The 22,501-nt window shown below is 42.4% G+C and overlaps 1 protein-coding gene and 1 pseudogene across 3 annotated transcripts; both read left to right on the forward strand.

Annotated features, from left to right (window-relative positions):
• Window positions 1-1,927: 1,927 nt before the first annotated feature.
• Window positions 1,928-4,736, forward strand: LOC101347534 (eotaxin). 3 transcript variants are annotated; one of them, XM_023739666.1, is made up of 4 exons: window positions 1,955-2,030; window positions 2,525-2,530; window positions 4,124-4,235; window positions 4,631-4,736. In XM_023739666.1, exons 1-4 carry the CDS (start codon window positions 1,955-1,957, stop codon window positions 4,734-4,736), a joined length of 300 nt encoding a protein of 99 aa, XP_023595434.1. The 3 variants fall into 3 exon arrangements, with proteins under 3 accessions (XP_023595435.1, XP_004385471.1, XP_023595434.1); XM_023739667.1 differs by lacking the exon at window positions 2,525-2,530 and having other exon boundaries at window positions 1,928-2,030; window positions 4,118-4,235; XM_004385414.3 differs by lacking the exon at window positions 2,525-2,530 and having other exon boundaries at window positions 1,943-2,030.
• A 3,306-nt stretch (window positions 4,737-8,042) lies between these two features.
• LOC101347283 (receptor expression-enhancing protein 5 pseudogene) lies at window positions 8,043-8,596 on the forward strand (annotated as a pseudogene).
• Window positions 8,597-22,501: the final 13,905 nt, after the last annotated feature.

Below are 22,501 nucleotides of genomic sequence, written 5' to 3' on the forward strand. Positions count from 1 at the left end.
TTCTGGGCTAATGGAGAGTCCAGGGGCCGTACTTTCCGGGGTGCCTCCAGTCTCAATCAAACCATTAAGTCTGGTCTTCTTACTAGAATTTGAGTTCTGCACCCCATCCTTCTTCTGCTCCCTCAGGGACTCTCTGTTGTGTTCCCTGTCAGGACGTTCCTTGGTGGTAGCCGGGCACCATCTAGTTCTTCTGGTCTCAGGCTGATGAAATCTCTGGTTTATGTGGCTCTTTCTGTCTCTTGGGCTAATAACTTTCCTTGTGTCTTTGGTGTTCTTCGTTCTCCTTTACTCCAGGTGGTTGAGACCAATTGATGCATCTCAGATGGCCATTTGCAAGCTTTTAAGATCCCAGACGCCACTCACCAAAGTAGGATGCAGAACATTTTCTTACTAAGCTTTGTTATGCCAATTGACCTAGCTGTCCCCCGAAAGCATGGTCCCCAGACCCTCTATCCCTGCTATTCTGTCTCTCAAAGTATTTGATTGTATTCAGGAAACTTCTTAGGTTTGGTTTAGTCCAGTTGTGCTGACTTCCCCTGTAGTGTGTGCTGTCCTTCCCTTCACCTAAGATGATTCTTATCTACTATCTAGTTAGTGAATAACCCTCACCCTCCCTCCCCATCCTCATAACCATCAAAGAATGTTTTCTTCTGTGTTTAAACCTTTTCTTGAGTTCTTATAATAGTGGTCTTATACAGTATTTGTCCTTCTGTGACTGACTAAATTCACTCAGCATAATAAGTTGCAGCTTCCACCATGTTATACAATGTTTCACAGCTTCATCATTGTTCTTTATCTTTGGGTAATATTCCATTGTGTGGATATACCATAATTTGTTTATCCATTCTTCCATTGATGGGCACGTAGGTTGCTTCCATCTTTTTGCTATTGAGAACAGTGCTGTAATGAACAGGGGTGTGCATATATCTATTCATGTGATGGCTCTTGTTTCTCTAGGATATATTCCAAGGAGCGGGATAGCTGGATCATATGGTACTTCTATTTCTAGCTTTTTAAGGAAGCGCCAAATCGATTTCCAAAGTGGTTGTACCATTTTACATCCTCACCAAGAGCGTATAAGTGTTCCAGTCTCTCTACAACCTCTCCAGCATTTATTACTTTGTGTCCTTTGGATTAATGTTAGCCTTATTGGGGTAAGTTGATATCTCATTGTAGTTTTGATCTGCATTTCTCTAATGGCTAGTGATAGTGAGCATTTCTTCATGTGTCTGTTAGCCACCTGAATATCTTCTTTGGTGAAGCACCTGTTCATATCTTTTCTAGGCTGTAATCTTTAAGGGAGCAGATTGCCAGGTCTTTTCTCCCATGAAACAGCTGGTGAGTTTGAATCACCGACCTTTTGGTTAGCAGCTGCAATTTCCTGGATTCTCGGAGCCCCAGCAATGTTCAGAGCTGCTGAGATCTCTCTGCACCTCGGTGGGTGCCTGGCAGCAGTTTTGGTGTCCCTTCCTGGCCTCCAAGTCTGGAAACTGCAATGTGAACACGTGAAGTTTCTTAGATTGCCTCATGTCCCCTATATCCTGGGTTTCCTTGCCTCTTTCCCCCTCTGGGGATGTTTTATTTTATAGAAAACAGAACTTTCAAGAACAACCCTCATAGTTATTTCACAATCACATATTCTCTTCTCCCCCTCCCTCCATCCCCAGGATTGATGATAAATGTGTCAAGTCCCAAGCAACTATTCGCCTCTCTTAAAAAAAACAAACAAAACACTTTGCCTCTCTTAGACCCTATTGAATCCCTAGGATTTTTAATTTTCTCAGCAAATTAAGGACCTCCCTAATTTCTTGGCTATGATCCTGTCCAGGCAAAAGAATCTCTGGGAGCGCTCTGTTTCCTATAAAAAACAGGCAGAGTAGCCAGAGGAGCAGAGGAACTGAGGACAACCCAGGGGCTGCCAGTTCTCAAGCTGAAGCTCTCCTCACCTTCCAACATGAAGGTCTCCGCAGAGTTCCTCTGCCTTCTGCTCACAGCAGCCACCTTCAACACCCAGGTGCTTGCTCAGCCAGGTAAACCATCCCCCTCCCTAAGGGGAGGTTAATCATCTCTAACTATCAGATCAGCAAGAATCTTCAGAGCCTCACTGCAAACCCTGCAGTTTAGAGATGGATAAACAGATTTCATAAATGAATCGGAGATGTCCTAACCTCACATCTAGTCAGTGGAAGAAGCCAGAACTAGAAGCCTAGCAGTGGTGTCACTACGGGGTGGCGGGGGATGCAGACACTGTCAGAGGGGGTGACACCAAAATGACTGCCTATAAGTTTTTTTTGCAGTGTTTCAGCAGAAATTTATTCTTTTTTTATAAAAATATCCCTGTAGTTGGTTATAACAACAAAAACATTTTTTGTAAGCTCAGCTTACAATGTATCGATATACCTACAAGGCTAAAACTCTGTGCTAATTTACTTTTTGAAACCTTCTAATGCGCTCCAGTCAGAGCTGTCATTATTACCCAATTATAATGACGCTTCCAAGTGCGTGGTTTTGTCTGAGGTGCCAGAAGCATGTGCGGTGGTTTTCTTGCTTCAGGTGTTTTTACAGTTTTGTCAGATTTTCTGGGTTTTTTTTAGCTACCACATTGTGTGTGGCAATGAGTATTTGTGAACTTGTATCAATAACTTTTTTGAGAATGAAGTAGTCATTTAAAAAAAGGAGAAAAATCAAAAAAGGCTTCCACTCGGTTACTAATAATGTAACTATTTATAGTGTAATTCAATGTAGAGAGATTTTACCAAACGATTTTATTGTAAGTATTCATATAATCTAAGAAATGTTACATTTAAGCAATTTACACCTGTATTTATCCCTTTAATCACATGAAACTATGTAATGTAAATCCATTTAGGCTGTGTGTATGGTATTGTAATTTAAAGGTGTGATTTTAATTTTGCTAGTGGTTTATGTCTCTACTATTGCCATTACACTCAGTGAGATACAAGAACTACAATTTATGAGTAACATTAGTAGAAGAACCGTTACTAAGGGTTTTGTATGGTCTGGTGTGGGAGGAGGTCCATGGCGGGGAGTAATACCGCGAGTTATCGCACTGGGTGACACCAACACTAGTGACACCACTGAAGCCCAGGCCACCAAGGCCAGTCCACAAGTTCCTTCCCTGACATGAGTTTGGAGAGAGATGCTAAGGGCGTCCATGGCCCAGCTCTCCTTGCAGTGTTTAGAGTGGGCACACACAAAAAAGACCTTCTCTTACTGTGGGCATGGTGGACGTTTTTGGTAGCGGTGGAGGACAAAAAAATTCTGTTGGCTGGAGGCCTTGAATTTTTACTGGACTTCAAAACATCTTTCAGAGACAGTGGCTGGGGAAAGGGTATGAGGTCCCGTGGGAATCTCTTGAGGTGACACATCTTGACTCTGATACCCTTGGGAAAAAATATCTAGATGTTTTTACTAGAATTCATTTTTCCATCCTCTGATGACTTAAATGCATTGAGTTTATCCTTCAGAATAAGCTAGTGTGTGCTGTGGTCACGAACAATTATCAGTGGCTTAAAACTACAAAGATTAATTTCTCACTTACACTAAATATCTGTTACGCATGGACTAGTGTCTGCCTTATGCCTTTCATAGTCACAGTTGTAGATTAGTGGAGTAGCCACCCTCTGGAATACTGCTGGCTAATGCAACAAAGGAGAAGAAAGCTCTGGAGGGTCTTGCATTGGCAATTATACGCATCACTTCCTCTGATCACTTTTTGGTCAAAACTACTGTGACTCCAGCCAACCAGAAATGACCAAGAAATGCAATTCTACCATGTGCTCAGAAAGCAGAGAACTGAGAGTATTTTGTGAACAGTACTATTACTATTACGTAGCCACATAGCCTCTCCTAATAACACACTGACCAAGCTTTTTCCACGTCCTTTGTCAGTGGTGATGGGTCCTCACTGTACAGCTGAGAACTCCAAGCCAGATGTAGGGACACAGGACTTCAGCACTGATGGATTTTATCTTCCACCTCTTACATTTTTTTGCATTCTTCAAAATTCCTTCCTTCCTCCCTCCCAAATGTAGTTGTGCTTTAAAATATCTACAGATCATTAGAGGCTAATCCTTTCTGTTCGTTTTTTCCCCAAATTCAGCTTCCATTTCGACCATCTGCTGCTTTAATGTAGCCAGTAGGAAGATCCCCATCCAGAGACTGGAGAGCTACACAAGAATCACTAGCAGCAAATGTCCCCTGAAAGCTGTGGTGTGAGTAGAAAAAGCCCACTCTCCCCAGCCCAAAAATTCATTCCCAGGGGACAGAGGGCAAAAACTGTTTCAGAGTTACTTGAAGTCATAGACTCAGTGCGTTTGATCTCTATAGTCCAATTGATGAATTTTTACAGTATGAAAATTTTAACTCTCAGCTCCCTATTTGGGACCTTGTTCAGGTCTTACCAATTCTTTTGAGTCAAGAGCAAGGATGGCTTTACTGGGCCATCAAGAATAACAGCTATCTGTCAGAATCCCATCCTTCCTCTGTACCCTTCCTCCTCTCCGTGGCAACCCCTTCACCCCCTGCTAAGTGGTTCTGGAAGATTTAGGGCCAAGTGGGCAGAATCCTCAAAGGAAATCCTTCTGACTGTGCTCTCTCTCCCCTACAGCTTCAAGACCAAATTGACCAAAAAAATCTGTGCTAATCCCAAGGAGAAATGGGTTCAAGATTTCATGAAGTACCTGGACCAAAAATCTCAAACTCCAAAGCTATAAGCCAAATTCATTGCCGTTGAGTTGATTCTGTGTGCCAGAGTGAAACTCCACTCCATACGGTTTTCAATGACTGTAATCCTACAGAAGTAGATTTCTAGGCCTTTCGTCTGCTTCAAAGCCATAAATATTCACTTCTGTTGAAACCACACCAGGGTCTGAGAAATGCTTGATTCATTTTTCCCGGCGATCCTAAGAAGTGTTCTGAGATAATCTTGTCATCGTTCCAAAAAGGATGGGTTTTATCTAATAATTTAAAAAACACTGCATTTAAATTATTGAATTTTTAAAACTGAACTGCCATGATTATCTGTTGTTTTTAAAACATAAAGCTTTGGGCAGGTTGCTTCCCCTCCGTGAGTCCCAATTCAATTCCCTGCAAAGTGTGAGCAGTGTTATTCCTCTCCTCCCTACCTCCCTGGAATCTTTTAGGGGTCCTCCAAGGATCATCAGTATGAAAAGGTTTTGTATTTCTAAGAAAATGTTGCTCTTGAAAACCAAATGTGTGACTCAGGTTGTGATGTGGAATTAAATGTTATTTTGGGAAATGTATATATAATTTTATTAAAGTCAGCAGTTGCATTTTTTTTTATGGGTAATCCACGTTGAACTTGGAGAGAGAAAGATAGCAGTGTGGGGTGAGAGGCATGGTGGTTATGGAGGTAAGGACTATGTTCCTGAGAAATGATCTTTTGGCTTGACTGGCCTTCATTGACATTCAGGATGAGACTGAGAGAACCAGACAAACCTGTTCCATTCTTCTGAGTTTAGTCCCCAGTAGCGGTTTCCCAGACCCCAAGTACTTCAGTCACTTATTCAGCAGGAGCCTCATCACCATTCCTTTCCTCTCCAACATCACACTTTTCCAAAGTCTCTCCTGTTACCGATTGCATTGTGATAGTTTCCCTGTCCCAAGACCTTACTTGTCTGATTGCTCTCCAACTCAGATATTACAGACATCAGGAAATCAGAGGAAGACTAGATGATCCTTGACAAGATGTTTAGATTACAGCTGTATTGATAAGATGGAACTTAAACCTTGATCTTGATGGATGGACAAGAAGAGGGAATCTTTTAGAGGTAGTTCCGGCTAGGTAGAACAGGAAGAGGTATAGCTTGAGAAAATGCCTAGAAGTAGGGATGATCATGATGTGTTTATCAAAGCCCATCAGGCAGGTGTTAGGGTTCAGATTATGTGTGAAGTGGTTGGCAAATTTGGAAAGGAAGGTTGAAGCCAGGTTGTGAAGGTGGGGACTCTGTGATCCATTCAGTTAGCAATAAATAAGATGAACGTATAATTCTTATCACCCTAATTAGGATACTTTCGAGAGTAAAAGGTGGCACTACTAGTAATTATGCTAGGACAACAGATATAAATTGAGGTTGTCCCTGGCAAACTGGGTCATATGGTCACCCTAATAACAATAAGCTTTGAAAGTTGAGTATGGAAGGGAAGTACCATGATCAGAGGTGCTTCAAGCAGAGTAAACATGTGGCTGTGGACCAGATTGGGAGGGGGAGGGAGGAACAGCGAGCAGTGAGCATGCTATGGAAACGTACAGGCAAGAGGTAACAGAGGATGGAACCAGAGCATTGATGGACAGGAGAAGAGAAGGCAACCGCAAGAAGAACGGGGCAAAGCTGGGTGCCATGTTGAATGTTGTGGATGGAGTAGGACTGGTGACGTGGAAACTTCTTCCCAAACTCTACAAACCTGCAGTTAAAGGGTGGCTGCTTAGACTCAGAAAATTCACTTCCTTCCATCACTCTTCCCTTACATGCCAGCTTTACAACTTGAGAGTTTCTCATCAAATGGCAGCATGCAGCACTAGGAAGAGCCTGGCTGGGTACCGTGGCTTGGGAGGCAGGTAGCCTAAGTTTTATCCCTAGACTTGGTCTTCCTCACTGTGTTATTTCGGACCTCAGTTACTCCATCCATAATATGAGATAATAATATATTTTAGGAAAGAAACTAAGTGATCTGACAGATGACCCCACAAGATCTCCTGCTCTGAGAGCATTATCTCTTGGAAAACATCACTATCTCTACCCACTCTCAAGTCAGACAAGGGCCAAAGTAACTGGCAAATCTTCTCTAACTCAGACTGAGCCTTTCTGGAAGGCTTTTCTATGACAACCTCAAGTAGAATCATGGGCTCAGGAGTCACCAGAGAACTTCTAGTGGCCACCACAGTATGGCTCCCATCACAGCAATCACTGGGCTCATTTAATTTATATCCAGGTACAACAAGCCTCCCTGCCTCTCCTATAGCCTAGCAGACTTCAACCCTAAATGCCATTCAGGGATAGGCCTCCAAATGTCATCAGAGTCCAGGAGGCGTGTACTAGCAGTGGATGGCCATAAGATAGCTCAGTGAAAGTCAACAGGGACTCTCGTGTCAGGCAAATGTTGAAGATGGGACCAGGAATGGGGAGGAGTTACCCTCCATTTGTGAAAGCCTGAACAGAACTTGCTCGCATTCCCTCTGCCAAGCTTTTTCTTTCCTCTTTCAGGGATTCCTGTACCCAGTTCACCTCCAGCTGGGCACACTATCATCTGTCCCTGGAGTATGAAATTGTGGGCACAAAGCATTGAAGACTTTTAAGGCTTCTCATGGCACACAGACCCCATCCAGGAACCAGGAATGTCTCCAATTAGTTTTTCTAGGAAGCAAACTCTTAGACGGAGATTTGCATGCAGAAGTGCCCTGGTGAGTGCAGAAGCAAGACTGGGCAGAGGGAGAATTGAAACTGTGATATAGTCACAATAAAGGTCTTAGCCAATCCCGTATGAAGCTTTAGAATTAGGATAACCCAAACTGGGGCGAATGGCCAGCTTTTCATACCCCCACCTCAACCAGTCATCAGATGCAGGCTGCTGCTAGGAATGGGGGATGACGCTGGGCAAGGCAGCTTTCATCAACGGAGGGCAAGTCCTACAAAGGAAACTCAGGTGAGACCTGCTGGCTGACAACACTCCCAGCAGCTGGGGAATGAGCATGTGAGTCCTGGGAGGGGAGTCTGGGCAGCACACCACAGAATCCACCACCAATGACCCCTTACACTACTCAAATCCACTGATGTAATAATTTCTGGGAAGGGCTTCAAACTTGTTCATTCTAGTTCAAACTGCAGCTGAGAATCTGCATTTCCACCCTAGATATAGTGAATCACGATCTACTTTTTTAAAATTTTATTGTGCTTTAGGTGAAAGTTTACAGCACAAATTAGCTTCTCATTCAAAAATTCACACACAGCTTAGTCCAGCTCTGCGTCCGCCCGGCACTAGGAGCAGCCCCGGGCAGCGGTGCGACGGTCCCCGCTATGTCTGTGACCATGAGGCAAAGGTTCGACCAGTTCCTGCACAAAAATAATTGCATGACCGACCTGCTGGCCAAGCTCGAGGCCAAGACTGGCGTGAACCGGAGCTACATCGCGCTCCGTATCATCGGGCTCATGGCCTTGTACCTGGTGTTCGGTTATGGAGCCTCTCTCCTCTGCAACCTGCCTACATCTCAATTAAAGCCATAGAGAGTCCCAACAAAGAAGATGATACCCAGGGGCTGACCTACGGGGTAGCGTATGGTGTGTTCAGCATTGCCGAATTCTTCTCTGATCTCTTCCTGTTACGTTCCCCTTCTATTACATGCTGAAGTGTGGCTTCCGGGTGTGGTGCATGGCACCAAGCCCTTGTAATGGGGTTGAACTGCCCTACAAGCGTATCATCCGTGTTTTCTTCCTGAAGCACGAGTACCAGGTAGATGGTGTGATGAGGACTCTGAAAGCCAAAGCCAAAGAGACTGCAGATTCCATCACTAAAGAAGCCAAGAAAGCTACTAGGCGAAGAAAAGAAGAGCACCTAAAAGAGCGACTGGATGAAACCTTTCTGCGCCCTCCATACCTTCCTGTTAGAGCTTGAGGTTGTATTAGGGACTGTGGTATGATCATTTTAATAATGTTGCCTTGGAAACATTTTGATATATTAAAAAACGAATGTGTTTTTTTTTTTGTTTTTTGTTTTTTTTTTGCTTATTTTTACTGTCTATATATGTAGGGAACATTTTAATTTAAATTTAATGCAGTGGGCGGTGTCCAAATTTTTAGAAAATTTGTCTCTAGGAAGGGGAAGATATATCTTACTGTCCTGCAGGAAATATAAACTTAAAATAAAATTATGTATCTCACGGTTTCTGTACTTCACCGGGCTCTCTCCGCATGCATTTTCTCTGTACTTACCTTTAGTATACTCTATGGTTCTTCATGTAATGTACAATTTTATGTAATTCTTAGATGTTTTTAATGTGTTTGTGCATGTATATGTATGTATATGGATATGTGGCTGACTGTAACATGCATAGTTCTCATGGGAAGGGGAATGTCACCTATGCTATCTATAACTTCTGCACAGTAAGGCCACCTGCCAAAAGCTGAAGGTTCCAATGTGCTGGTGTGATCTGCTAAATAACATTTCAGAAAATTAATACTAATGGTAATATTTCAGAAGAACAGAGTTAAGTGAGAAATGAGGTTGAGTGGTGGTGGGCCTGGTTAGTTTCCTAACATCGGAGCAGCTGAATCCCAGGACAGCTTTGTAAAGCAGTTAGTCTTGAATGGGGAAAATTTACACATGTATTCATAATCTATAGCTCCCAGTTCCTTATAGAACTAGTAATACTGTCTGGTGGCCTTTTAAAAAAGTCTGTATGAGCTTTAGATTTGTCCATTTATAAGATGTTAAAATGGATACCATCCTTGGTTTCACCTTTGAAGCTGAGTAACATGTTGGTTTCGACGTCTTTCCCGATCTGACTTTTTTTTGTTTTGTTTTTTTAATTTTAACCAGTTAAGGGAGCTTCCAAAGACTTGCCCAGCTCTGATTACATGTGTGTTCTTGTTTATATCATTAGCTACAACATGCTACTGATGACATCTAGCTCTAAGAGCAATTCTGATGAAAGGAAGTAGGGTAGAACCTATAATCTAGTTGGCAGTGGTCGTGTCAAACTGCCTTCATCGCCTTTCTCTGGGGCCTTCAAGGGCTTTAAGGTCAAACACAAGAAGCTTCCCTAACTTACAAGTCAGAATCATTAGTAATCCATTTAAATGGGTTTATCTTTATTCTGTTTTGATAAATCCTATATAACTATACAATTTAGGTACAGAACAAAAAAGTTAATGCCTCCAACTTGTTCAGCCAAGTAGTTCATATGGGTCTTGTTTGGACTAGAAGACCTAAGCTTTATGTCATAACATTAGGATCCTTTTGAATTAGAGTAAACTAGACTGAAAGAAGAATACAACAAAATCAACAAGAATAAATATACAGCCAGTAAAATTGTTTTTATAAGGCAAATAAAAATGATTAGTTCTCCTTGAGATAACAATAAGGTAAGATCACAATGATGCCTCATGATGTAAAAAATATTGAAGATATAAAAAATAGGGGATTAAATCCCCAAAATATTATAATATGGATGGTGGCATTTTTTTTTTCTGGGAAAAATAGTGTTAATCAAAGGTGTTTGATTAAACTTTCCTTAAAAAAAAGTTTAGAAAGCAAGCATTTTTGTTACTAGGAGAAAAATCAAGCCTTATATATATATAAAGTACCTGAGTATTTAAATTCCTTTTCCATAATAACAAATTATGCTTTTCTTGGTGGCAGAGGAATGAAAATTAGCAACTTCTAGCATACACACGGGGTTGCCAGGAGTCTCAATCGACTGGCCAGCAACTAACAACAAGCATACAGAGTATGTAATCAGCTTGTTCAGTACACAGACTATATAACTTTTAGTATACAGAATATATAATCAGAAAAGACAGGGAAGCATGAAAATTGCTATTGCTCATACATAAGTGCTTGTAGGCTAATATCTGTTTAAAAACTATTAATAAAATAAATATATTCTGAATGCAAATTTTTTTGTCCCCTTGATAACATAGCTTTCTCCTATAATGCATTTTGCAAGAAATTTAAGCCACAGTTTTTGGCAGTTGAAGTGTACATCTAATGGCAAAAGTTATGAGTTGAGCAATTGTCTCAGTTTAGATTTCCCAAATAAAAAGTTTGCAGGGCTATAATATTTGAAAAACTAACTTTGTGCCTGTGTCTCCCTAGAAGACAAGCTTTTATTTGTATGTGAATGGTATTTCAGGAGTACGTGAAGCTATAAAATTCCTGCTTGACATTTTAAATTCTTCAAAAAGAAGAATTCCTGCAGCAATTCTTCGCTTCCTGGAAAGCTTCAATCATCATTCAGATCAATAAAGTCACTGCTACTTTGGGGAAGTCGTTTACCCACAGCCTGAAGAAAACGAGCATAGCCATTAGATAAGTTATCACCTATCCTGAAGCTGTGATGTACTGAATGGAAATGAAAGTAAATAAAATTTAATTATCTCGTTTAAAAAAAAAATCATACACAAATTGCTTCATGACATTGGTTGCAATCCCCACAATGTGTCAGCATTCTCCCCCTTTCCACCCCAGGTCCCCCATGTCCATTTGTCCAGTTTGCTTGTCTCTTCTGCCTTCTTGTCTTTGCTCTGAGGCAGGTGTTGCCCGTTTGGTCTCATATACTTGATTCTGTTGCCGAACCCATAAAGGTGGGTCCTTGTCCGGCGTGCTCAGACTTGCCAATTATCCCGACACCAGTCTTTGAGAAAGAGAAAGTAACTTTATTGCAATGTGCAGAGCAAGGAGCAAGGAGGAAGTTCCTCAGATCTGTCTCCCCAAGCTACGGGGAAGCAGGGCTTATATGTGATTTGGGCAGCAAGATGGCAGCCACGCAGGCATAGTGGGGAGGGAAAAGTCTAGAAGGCAGTTAGGAAACAGAAGGTGAGGTGGTTCTTGTCGGACTTCTCGCTTTGTAATAGGGTCCGGGTGATGATTTTCCTTCTGATTCATTCCACCTGTTGCTGCGTCCTCTGTTGAGGTCGATTAGCGGTCACAGCTGGCCTTCTGTGCAAGTGGGGTGGTCCGACTCTGGCTTGGGCTAGTTTAAGGACTAATGGAAATTTACTGGTTACAATTGAACTAAGTAGCACGTTCCTCATGAGTGCTATTGTTTGTTTTATAGGCCTGTCTAATCTTTGGCTGGAGGGTGAATTTTGGGAGTGGCTTCAGTTCTGAGTTAGCAGGGTGTCCAGGGGCCATAGTCTTGGGGGTTCCTCCAGTCTCTGTCAGACCAGTAAATCTGGTCTTTTTTCTTCTTTTTTTGTGGCTTTGTATTTTGTTCTACTTTTTTCCCCTCACTCTGTCCAGGACCCTCTATTGTGATCCCTGTCAGAGCAGTCGGTGTTGGTAGCCAGGCACCATCTTGTTCTTCTGGGCTCAGGCTGGTCTGAAGGCTGTGGTTCATGTGGTCCATTAGTCCTTTGGACTAATATTTTCCTTGTGTCTTTGGTTTTCTTCATTCTTTTTTGCTCCAGAGGGGATGTGGCTGCTTGCAAGCTTTTAAGACCCCAGATGCTACTCACCAAAGTCGGATGTAGAACATTTTCTTTATGAACTATGTTATGCCAATTAACTTAGATGTCCCCCGAGACCATGATCCCCAGCCCTCAGCCCCAGCAACTCAGTCCCTCAAGGTGCTTGGAAGTGTCTATGAAGCTTCTATGACTTTGCCTTGGTCAAGTTGTGCTGACTCCCACCATATTGTGTGTTGTCTTTCCCTTCACCAAAGTTAACTTATCTGCTATCTAGTAGTGATTTCCTCTCCCCAACCCTCCCATCCCTGATAAAGATTGTTTTTTTCCAAGTGTAAACTTTTTCTTGAGTTTTTGTAATAGCGTTCTCACACAATATTTGTCTTTTTGTGATTGACTTATTCCACTAGGCATAATGCCCTCCAGATTCATCCATGTTGTGAGATGTTGCGAGGATTCATTTATCATTTCGTAGTATTCCATTGTGTGTATGTACCATAATTTGTTTATCCATTCATGCATTGATGGGCACTTAGATTGTTTCCATCTTTTTGTTATTGTAAATAATACTGCAGTGAACGTGGGTGTCTATTCATGTGATGGCTCTTATTTCTCTAGGATATATTACTAGGAGTGGGATTGCTGGATCATATAATATTTCTATTTCTAGCTTTTTAAGGAGGTGCCATATCGTTTTCCATCATTGTTGTACCATTTTACATTCCCACCAGAAGTATATGTTGTTGTTGTTAGGTGCTATCAAGTCGCTTCCAGCTCATAATGACCCTATGTACAACAGAACGAAACACTGCCTTGTCCTGCACCATCCTCATGATCACTGTTATGCTTGAGCCTATTGTTGCAGCCACTGTGTTAATTCATTTCATTGAGGGTCTTCCTCTTTTTTGATGACCCTCTACTTTATCAAGCATGATGTTCTTCTTCAGGGACCGATCCCTCCTGATAACGTGTCCAAAGTATGTGAGACGAAGCCTCACCGTCTTTGCCTCTAAGGAGCATTCTTGCTGTACTTCTTCCAAGACAGATTTATTCTTTCTTCTGGCAGTCCATGGTATATTCAATATTCTTTGCCAACACCACAATTCAAAGGCATCAATTTTTCTTCAGTCTTATTTATTGTCCAGCTTCTTCATGCATATGAGGCGACTGAATACAGAACGGCTTGGATCAGGTGCACCTTAGTCTTTAAAGTGACATCTTTTCTTTTTAATACTTTAAAGAGATCTTTTGCAGCAGATTTGCCTAGTGCAAAGTGTTGTTTGATTTCTTGACTGCTGCTTCCATGGATGTTGATTGTGGATCCAAGTAAAATGAAATCCTTGCCAACTTCCATTTATCATAATGTTGCTCATTGATTCAGTTGTGAGAATTTTTGTTTTCTTTATGTTGAGGTGCAATCCATACTAAAGGTTGTAGTCTTTGATCTTCGTCAGTAAGCACTTCTTCTTCACTTTCAGCAAGCAAGGTTGCGTCATCTGCATATTGCAGGTTGTTAATGAGTCTTCCTCCAATCCTGATGCCCGGTTCTTCTTCATATAGTCTAGCTTCTCGGATTATTTGCTCAGCATACAGATTGAATACGTATGCTGAAAGGATACAACCCTGACGCACACCTTTCCTAACTTTAAACCATGCAGTATCCCCTGGTTCTGTTTCAATGACTGCTTCTTGGTCTAAGTACAGGTTCCTCATGAGCACAATTAAGTGTTCTGCAATTCCCATTCTTCGTAATGTTATCCATAATTTGTTATGATCCACACAGTTGAATGCCTTTCCATAGTCAATAAAACACAAGTAAACATCTTTCTGGTATTATCTGCTTTCAGCCGAGATTCATCTGACATCAGCAATGATATTCCTCGTTCCAAGTTCTCTTCTGAATCTGGCTTAAATTTCCAGCAGTTCCTTGTCCATGTAATGCTGCAACCTCTTTTTAATTATTTTCAGCCAAATTTTACTTGCATGTGATATTAATGATATTGTTTGATAATTTCCACATTCGGTTGGATCGCTTCTCTTTGGAATAGGCACAAATATGGATCTCTTCCAGTCAGTTGGACAGGTAGCTGTCTTCCAAATTTCTTGGCATAGCTGAGTGAGTAGGTCCAGTACTGCATCCCTTTGTTGAAACATCTCAGTTGGTATCCCGTCAATTCTTGGAGCCTAGTTTTTCACCAATGTCTTCAGTGCAGCTTGGACTTCTTCCATCAATACCAGCGGTTCTTGATCATATGCTACCTCCTGAAATGGTTGACAGTAGACCACTTCTTTTTGGTACAATGACTCTGTGTATTCCTTCCATCTTCTTTTGATGCTTCCTGTGTCATTGGGTATTTTGCCCATAGCAGCCTTCACTATTGTAACCTGAGGCTTGATTTTTTTCTTCAATTCTTTCAGCTTGAGAAATGCCAAGTGTGTTCTTTCCTTTTCATTTTCTAACTCCAGTTCTTTGCACATGTCATTATAATACTTTACTTTGTCTTCTCAAGCCGCCCTTTGAAATCTTCTGTTCAGCTCTTTTACTTCACCAACAGTGTATAAGAGTTCCAATCTCCCCGCAACCTGTCCAACGTTTGTTATTTTCATTTTTTTTTTTAAATTAATGCCAATATTGTTGGGGTGAGATGACATTTCATTGTAGTTTTGATTTGCATTTCTCTAATGGCTAATGATCTCGAGCATTTCCTCTGTGTCTGTTAGTTGCCTGAATGTCTTCTTTGGTGAAGTGTCTGTTCATATCTTTTGCTCATTTTTTAACTGGATTATTTGTCTTTTTGTTGCTGAGGTGTTGTAGTATTCTCTAGATTTTAGAGATTATACCCTTGTCAATATGTTGCAGCCAAAAATTTCTCTCCAGTCTATAGGTTCTCTTTTTACTCTTTTGGTAAACTCTTGATGAGCATAAGTTTAAATTTTTAGGAGATCTCAGTTATCTAGTTGATCTTCTGGTGTTTGTACATTGTTAGTTATGGTTTGTATTCTACTTATGCCATGTATTAGGGCCCCTAGCATTGACCCTGTTTTTTCTTCCATGATCTTTATCATTTTAGGTTTTATATTTAGGTCTTTGAGTTGGTTCTTGTGTATGGTGTGAGGTATGGGTCCTGTTTCATTTTTTACAGATGGACATCCAATTTTCCTAGTACCATTTGTTAAAAAGAATGTCTTTTCCCCATTTAATGGACTTTGATCCTTTTTCAAAGATCAGCTTACCATGGGTGGATGCATTTATGTCTGAGTTCTCGATTCTGTCCCATTGGTCTATGTATCTGTCATTGTATAAGTACCAGGCTGTTTTGATCACCATGGCTGTATAGTAGGTTCTAAGATTAGGTAGTGTGAAGCCTCCTACTTTGTTATTTTTCTTCAGTAATAATGCTTTGCTTATCCAGGGTCTCTTTCCTTTCTGTATGGAGTTGATGATTAGTTTTTCCATCTCACTAAAGAATGCTATTGGTATATGGATGGGGATTGCATTATATTTGTAGATCACTTTGGGTAAAATTGACATTTTCACAGTGGTGAGCCTTCCTATCTGTGAGTATTGAGAATGATGTTGGCTGGTGGTTTTGAATAACCAAAAAAAAAAAAAACAAACCAAACCCGTTGCCATCAAGTCAATTCCGACTCATAGAGACCCTATAGGACAGAGTAGAACTGACCCATAGGGTTTCCAAAGAGTGGTTGGTGGATTCAAACTGCTGACCTTTTGGTTAGCAGCCAAACACCTAACCATAGTGCCATATTAAAAAAAAAAGAAAAAACTGTTGCTGTCAAGTCGATTCCAACTCGTACCTCTTCTATCTCTTCTCTTGTTATGGGTCTGTTTAGAATTTCTATCTCAGTTTGTGTTAGTTTAGTTATGTAGTGTGTGTCTAGAAATTTGTGCATTTCCTGTAGGTTCTCAAATTTGTTGGAGCACAATTTTTCATAGTATTCTGTTATGATCCTTTTTATTTCAGTGGGGTCTGTTGTGATATCCCCCATCTCATTTCTTATTTGGCTGATTTGCTTCCTCTCCTGTTTTTCTTTTGTTAGTCTGGCCAATAGTTTGTCGATTTTGTTGACCTTTTCAAAGAACTAACTTTTGGTCTTGTTGATTCTTTCTATTGTTTTTCTGTTCTCTTTCATTTATTTCTGCTCTAATCTTTATTATTTCCTTTCTTCTTTTGCTGTTCTCTTTCTATTTGTTGGCATTATAGTGCTTATGTTTTGATTTCGACCTATTCTTATTTTTTAATGTGTGTGTTTATTGCTATAAATTGACCTCTGAGCACCGCCTTTGCTGTGTTCCATAAGTTTTAGTATGATGTGTTTTCATTCTTATTTGATTCTAGGAATTTTTTTATCCCCTATTTGATTTCTTCTATTATCTAGTTGTTTTTAAGCAAGGCGATATTCAGTTTCCATATATTTGATTTTTTTCCTTGTTCTTCCTGTTATTGATTTCTACTTTTATGGTGTTATTAGCAGAAAGAATGCTTTGTATTATTTCAATGTTTTGGATTTTATTGAGGGTTGCTTTGTGGCCTAAAATGTGGTCTATTCTGGAGAATGTTCCATGTGCATTGGAAAAGAATGTGTACTTTGCTGCTGTTGGGTAGTGTTCTATATATGTCTATGAGGGCAAGTTGGTTGATTGTGGCCTTTAGATCTTCTGTATCGTTGTTGAGTTTCTTTCTAGATGTTCTGTCCTTTATTGAGAGTGGTGTTTTGAAGTCTCCCACTATTATTGTGAAACAATCTACTTCCCTTTTCAGTGATGTTAGAGTTTGTTTTACGTATTTTGGAGCCCTGTTGTTGAGTGTTGGATGGGGAGTGGTATGGGCTCACTTCCCACAGTTCAGCAGCTGGTCTAGTGGGAGGGAGGGGCTTTGCAGGTCCAGTGAGGTGGTGGGCCTAAGTGCTGGGGCACTCTTGCCACAGCAATGTGGCAGGGGCCAGCAGGATGGGGAGGAGGTAGCATATGGGGCTACGTGGAGGGAGAAAGGAAAGAAAAAGAAAAAAATGGCAGCATAGTGGGGGCCAGTAAGTGGGGGCAGGGCAGACCCGGGGACCAGTGGGAAGGGAAGGGAGGTGGTGTATCAGGCTAGGTGGGAGGGAGAAAGAAAAGAAAGAAAAAATGGGTACACGGTGGGAGCCAGGGGGTGGGGGCGGGGTGGGTCCGGGACAGCTGCGGGCGGTGGCTCTCTAGCCGTGGCAACATGGCAGGGGCTAGCAGGAAAGGAGGGAAGCTGGTGTATGGGGCCAGTTAGAAGGGAAAAAGAAAAGGAAGAAAGAGAAAAAAATTGCAGCACAGTTTGGGCCAGCAAGTGGGGGCAGGGAAGACCCAGGGGCCGGTGGGAAGGGTGGGAAGGTTTTTACTGGGCTAGGTGGGAGAGAGAAAGAAAAGAAAGAAAAAGAAAAAAAATGATGGTGCTACAGGAGCCAGCTGGTGGGGTCAGCGCGAACCAGGAGTAGCAGTAGGCTGGTGGCTCTCTAGCCGTGGCGTCGCATTGGGGGTTGGCAGGAAGGGGGACGAGGTGGTCTATGGGGCTAGGTGGAAGGGAGAAAGAGAAGGAAGAATGAGAAAAAAATATGGCGGCACAGTGAGGGCCAATGTGTGGGGGTGGGGTGCACCTGGGGGCTGGTGGGAAGGGAGGGGAAGTTGTGTATGAGGCTAGGTGGGAGGGAGACAGAAAAAAAATGGTAGCATGGCGGGAACCAGCAGGTGGGGGTGGGGCGGACCCGGGGCAATGGCAGGCTGGTGGTTCTTTAGCCGTGGTGGCGCAACTGGGGCCGGCGGGAAGAGAGGGTGGTGGTATATCGGGCTAAGTGGGAGGAAGAAAGAGAAAAAAAAAAGCTGCACAGCAGGAGGAGGCGGGGCATGCCGGGGGGTTGTATTGTGGACCCTGGTAGTGGGGGCTGCTGAGATGCGGGGTGGGGTTCTTGCTTCTACTCACCAGAAAGGTGAGGGGTGGACAAGTGTGTTTCTCTGGTTACTGTGTGCCCTGTCTTCTGTTGGGAGCTCTGTGAAGTCGCCTTCCTGTGCTCCCTGTCAGGGATTGTCACTGGCTGTGTTTCAAGATGACCATGTTGTGCCGTGTTAGTTGGCAGGGGACCTCCACTTCACATCTCTCCTCATTCTCTGTTTTCCATCAGTTTCTTCTTCCATTCGATGTTTGATCTAGTTCTTTGTTCCTTCATTTGATGCTTAGGATTCCAGGATTGACATTTGTATCTGTTTTACTTAGCTTTTCAAGTTTTGCAGCAGAGGGATCGTGTCGTGCATCTGTCTAGGGCACCATGTTTCAGAATCTGCATTTTAACAAGATCCCTGGGTGATTCCTACAGATCCCTGGGTGATTCTCATAACATTTTGTCTTTTTTCTCAATTCCTGAGATAATCTCTAGAAAAGTCCTTGAAATTTAGGTGTCTTCAATAAAGACTCTGGAGCATACCTAACAAACAGGTTATACCGGTGAAGTGATAAGGTGACACTGGGGTGGGGGCTAGCAAGGCTAGAAAGACCCACAGCATGATACCTCATGATCACCTCTTGATATCGACTGACCAATGGGAAAAGGGGCTGGAGTTTGCATTACATAATGAGACTTCCTATAAAAGCTCTGGACATGGAAGCTCCATGAGCTTCCAGGTTGATAAAACACATCTGCTCTCAGAAAGGTGACAAGTCCTCTTTAGGGCCAGGAAACTTCATGTTGGTAACCCTTCCAGACCTCACCCTGTGCGTCTCTTCTTTATACTGATCCTGATTTGCGTTGTTTATAAGAAAGCTGTAATTGTATGTATAGTGCTTTCCATGAGTTCTATAAGTTATTCCAGTGAATTATTGAACCTGAGGAAGTAATTGGAACCAGTAGATCAGAAGTGAGGGGGGTGGGAACACCTAAGCTTGCATCTGGTATCCTGAGGGAGTAGAGGGAACTCCTAAATTTGAGGGGAGCCCTGGGGACCCTCAAGCTTGCTGCTGGGGTCTGAAGTCTTGGGCTTACTTGGCAGCATGGAAGACTATGTCCTTTAACTTGTGAGGTCTGACCTACCTCCAGGTGATTAGGATGAAAGGAAGAGGTACTGTTTGTGCAGCTGGTGTCGGTACAAAAGTGAAAAGTGGAAATTTGTTATATCCTCATGGTTGGTGTCAGAAAAGGGGAGGTTTAATTGATCCATACACTGGATAAGCTAGGTCACTCCTATTTCCACGTCTTGTTACCTGAATCCACGTATTTTACCATTGAGGATTTAGGGTCTGTACTGAACCTTGGAGAGTGATTCCTTACAAGGTATTCTCTCCAAGCTGGCACCTCAGCTGGACCATCAATAGGCCATTCCATTACTCCATCGGGCTGGAAATTTCTGGATGGTTTCATGATACGATGAGTGATCCCATGCTCATGTGCTCAGTACCACACCTCATTTGCTCTAAAGTATGTCTCTTGATTCATCGTTGGTATAATGTGTGTTCACAAAACCTATGGACAAATACTCTGAACGCCTTTAGATAACAGAAGTGGTTGAGGCACTATGGGCAGAAATGGCAAACCCAAACCTGGAAAATGCATCTATTTCAGTTAAGATGAGTCACTTCCCTATCCAAGGTACAAGAGGTGCAATATAATCAACTTACCATGATAACTGGTTAGTCTCCTTAACAGATGATGCCATATCAGAGGCTCAACATTGGTCTCTATTGCTAGCAAGTTGGACATTCAGCTAGATTAGCCTTCGTGAGTAGGAGCCCATGCTGTGGGGCCCAATGTGGCCAAAGCCCCTGTTACTACAGCTACTCTGTTCATATGTCCACTATTCCAGCATTGCAGTGTTAATGTCAGAAATGGCTGATGTCACCTTGCTGAGTCATTCTGTCTACTTGGTCACTCAGTTCTTCTCCTGTCATCCAAATTCTCTGGTGGGCATTAACAGTAAAATAAATATCCACATGTTGTGTTCTACATCATAGGTCCATCCACATGCCTCTTCTCCAGACTTCCTTTTCCCCAAATTTTCTACCTTTCCTCTTCTAGGCCCCTAACCAACCGTCCAGGCCATTTGCCACCATCCATGAATCTATATGTATTGTAACTTTAGGTCACCTGTATAGAAAGTAGATGACTGAGAACACTGTCCCTGCCCATTGGTAGAATTTCCTCTTCTGTCTTTCACGGCCACCCCTAAGCAACCACAACCCACTTTTGGTTTGCACCCACATATTGAACTGAGCCCCCTGTGAACCAATTTCAGCTTTTTCCCTTTTCTGCTAGCTGGTCATAAGTGACCCCTCAGGGTGTGAACTGAGGAGGAGGCACTGGGACAGCAGTGTGGATAACATGGGGGCTAAGCCACCTGCTTGTACAGCTTACTTGTACCCATGGCCCAGCTTGTGTCCAATCCTAGATGTACCACTTCAACCTTATGACAGATTGCTGCTGGACCTACCTGGCATTGACTTGGTAAGCTTGAAAGCACATTGCTCATAATGGGCAATTCTAGCTGCAAGGTCACTTAATTCCCCATGCCATGCTCTCTGTCCTTCCCAGGGACCAGTAGAATGCCAGGAACTGTTTTCCTAAAGATGTAAATTCTCCCCTTCAGTTGGCATGACCTTGCTCTAGAACCCCAGGGATCTATGTTGTGATTCTTCTACCAAGCCATAAACTCCACAGGACACAGGGCTACCTTTCCCATCACAGTTAACTCTGTTACCATAAAGTCTACCTAATGGTATAGCCCAAGCTGCAGGACCACTTGCACCACAGCCTGGACCCCCTTAGCATCCCACTCCAACTGGCAGCCTTTTGTGTCTTCCCAAGTATAGATAAGCTGCCTACCACACTCTGTGACTTCTTCTTAGTGATGAGAGGTGCAAGATACAATTATTTGTCTTTTAGTTTGAAAGTGTTGTCTCAGTATGCCTTCAGACCAACCCCATGTTGTGCTCTAGAGCTATGATGTCCCTTTATAATTATCCTAAATTAGGAGAAGGGGATTTGGCCTTTATACCCCTTCTTCAGTCAATCATTTGTTGTGGACTGTCCCCAGAAAGAGGGTGTGACCTTGAGGAAGGCAGTTCTTTTCAGCCAAGGGAAATTTCCAGAGAAGAACTAAGTGAAGACATGTTGGCCACCAAGATGGCCAGAGCTGGGGGAGTGATTGCCTTGGTCCAGAAGAGTGGATGTGGCTTGAGGCAGAAGACCATAGCAAGGTCTACAAGAGTGCAGGGCTTGGGCCTGAGGTATGGTCTCTGAGTCTTGGCTTTGCTGCAACTAACTTGTCAGGTAACTTTCGGAAAGTCACATTTTCTCACTGGGATTTAGTTTACCCAACTATAGAATAGGTTCTTGAACTAGATATATGACTTCTAATTGGCTGTGCCTTGCAATCATCAGGGACACATCGTAAAGCACAGATTCTAAGGCATCTTCTGCAAAAATCCTAGTTCAATGAGTCAGGGTAGGGTGCAGCTAGAGGGCCCTAGTCTACCTCCTGCACTTGGCTTCAGCCCTGGTTTGCCCTGGACTGGCTGTGTGTTCACTTAATGTCACAGGTAGTGTGGGGATAAAGACAGCTGCCAGAGGATTATGTGATATAATGGATGAAGCTCATTGTAAACAAAGACCCGTTGTTGTGTGTTCACCATAGTTAAATGGTGTGTCAGCATGGGGAGGCAACTTTCACTTTTACAAGCTTTTTCACTTTCTACAAGCTTCCTGTATGAGGAAGGTACTTAGCTTATCTAAGCCTCTGAATTTTTATCTTTATAATGAGCATCATAAAAGTGCTCACCTCAGAGATTTGTTGGGAGGACATTATGCTGAGTGAAATAAGTCAATCACAAAAGGACAAATATTGTATGAGACCACTACTGTAAAAAATCATGAAAAAGCTTACACACAAAAAGCAACAATCCTTGTTGGTTATGAGGGATGGAAGGGGTGGGGTGGATACTACATAGACAATAGATAAGTAGTAACTTTGGTGAAGGATAAGACAGTACACAATACTGGGGAAGCCAGCACAACTTGTACAAGGAAAGGTCATGGAAGCTCCATACACACATCCAAACTCTCTGAGGGACTGAATTGCTGGGCGGAGGGCTGTGGGGACCATGGTCTCAGGGAACATCTAGCTCAATTGGCATAACACAGTTTATAAAGAAAATGTTCTACATTCTACGTTGGTGAGTAGTATCTGGGGTCTTAAAAGCCTGTGAGCAGCCATCTAAGATACTCCACTGGTCTCATCCCTTCGGGAGCAAGGGAGAATGAAGAAAACAAGATACAAGGGAAAGATTAGTCCAAAGGACTAATGGACCACA

The sequence above is a fragment of the Trichechus manatus genome, unplaced genomic scaffold, assembly GCF_000243295.1.
Source record: "Trichechus manatus latirostris isolate Lorelei unplaced genomic scaffold, TriManLat1.0 scaffold00138, whole genome shotgun sequence".
NCBI lineage: Eukaryota > Metazoa > Chordata > Mammalia > Sirenia > Trichechidae > Trichechus > Trichechus manatus.

Bases quoted from the DNA above. Each gene is read 5' to 3' on its own strand.
- LOC101347534 (XM_023739667.1), top strand. From the start codon at position 1,955: ATGAAGGTCTCCGCAGAGTTCCTCTGCCTTCTGCTCACAGCAGCCACC. The intron at 2,031-4,117 runs GTAAACCATCCC...TTTTTTCCCCAA, and splicing joins CCAGGTGCTTGCTCAGCCAG to ATTCAGCTTCCATTTCGACC. The intron at 4,236-4,630 runs GTGAGTAGAAAA...TCTCCCCTACAG, and splicing joins TGTCCCCTGAAAGCTGTGGT to CTTCAAGACCAAATTGACCA.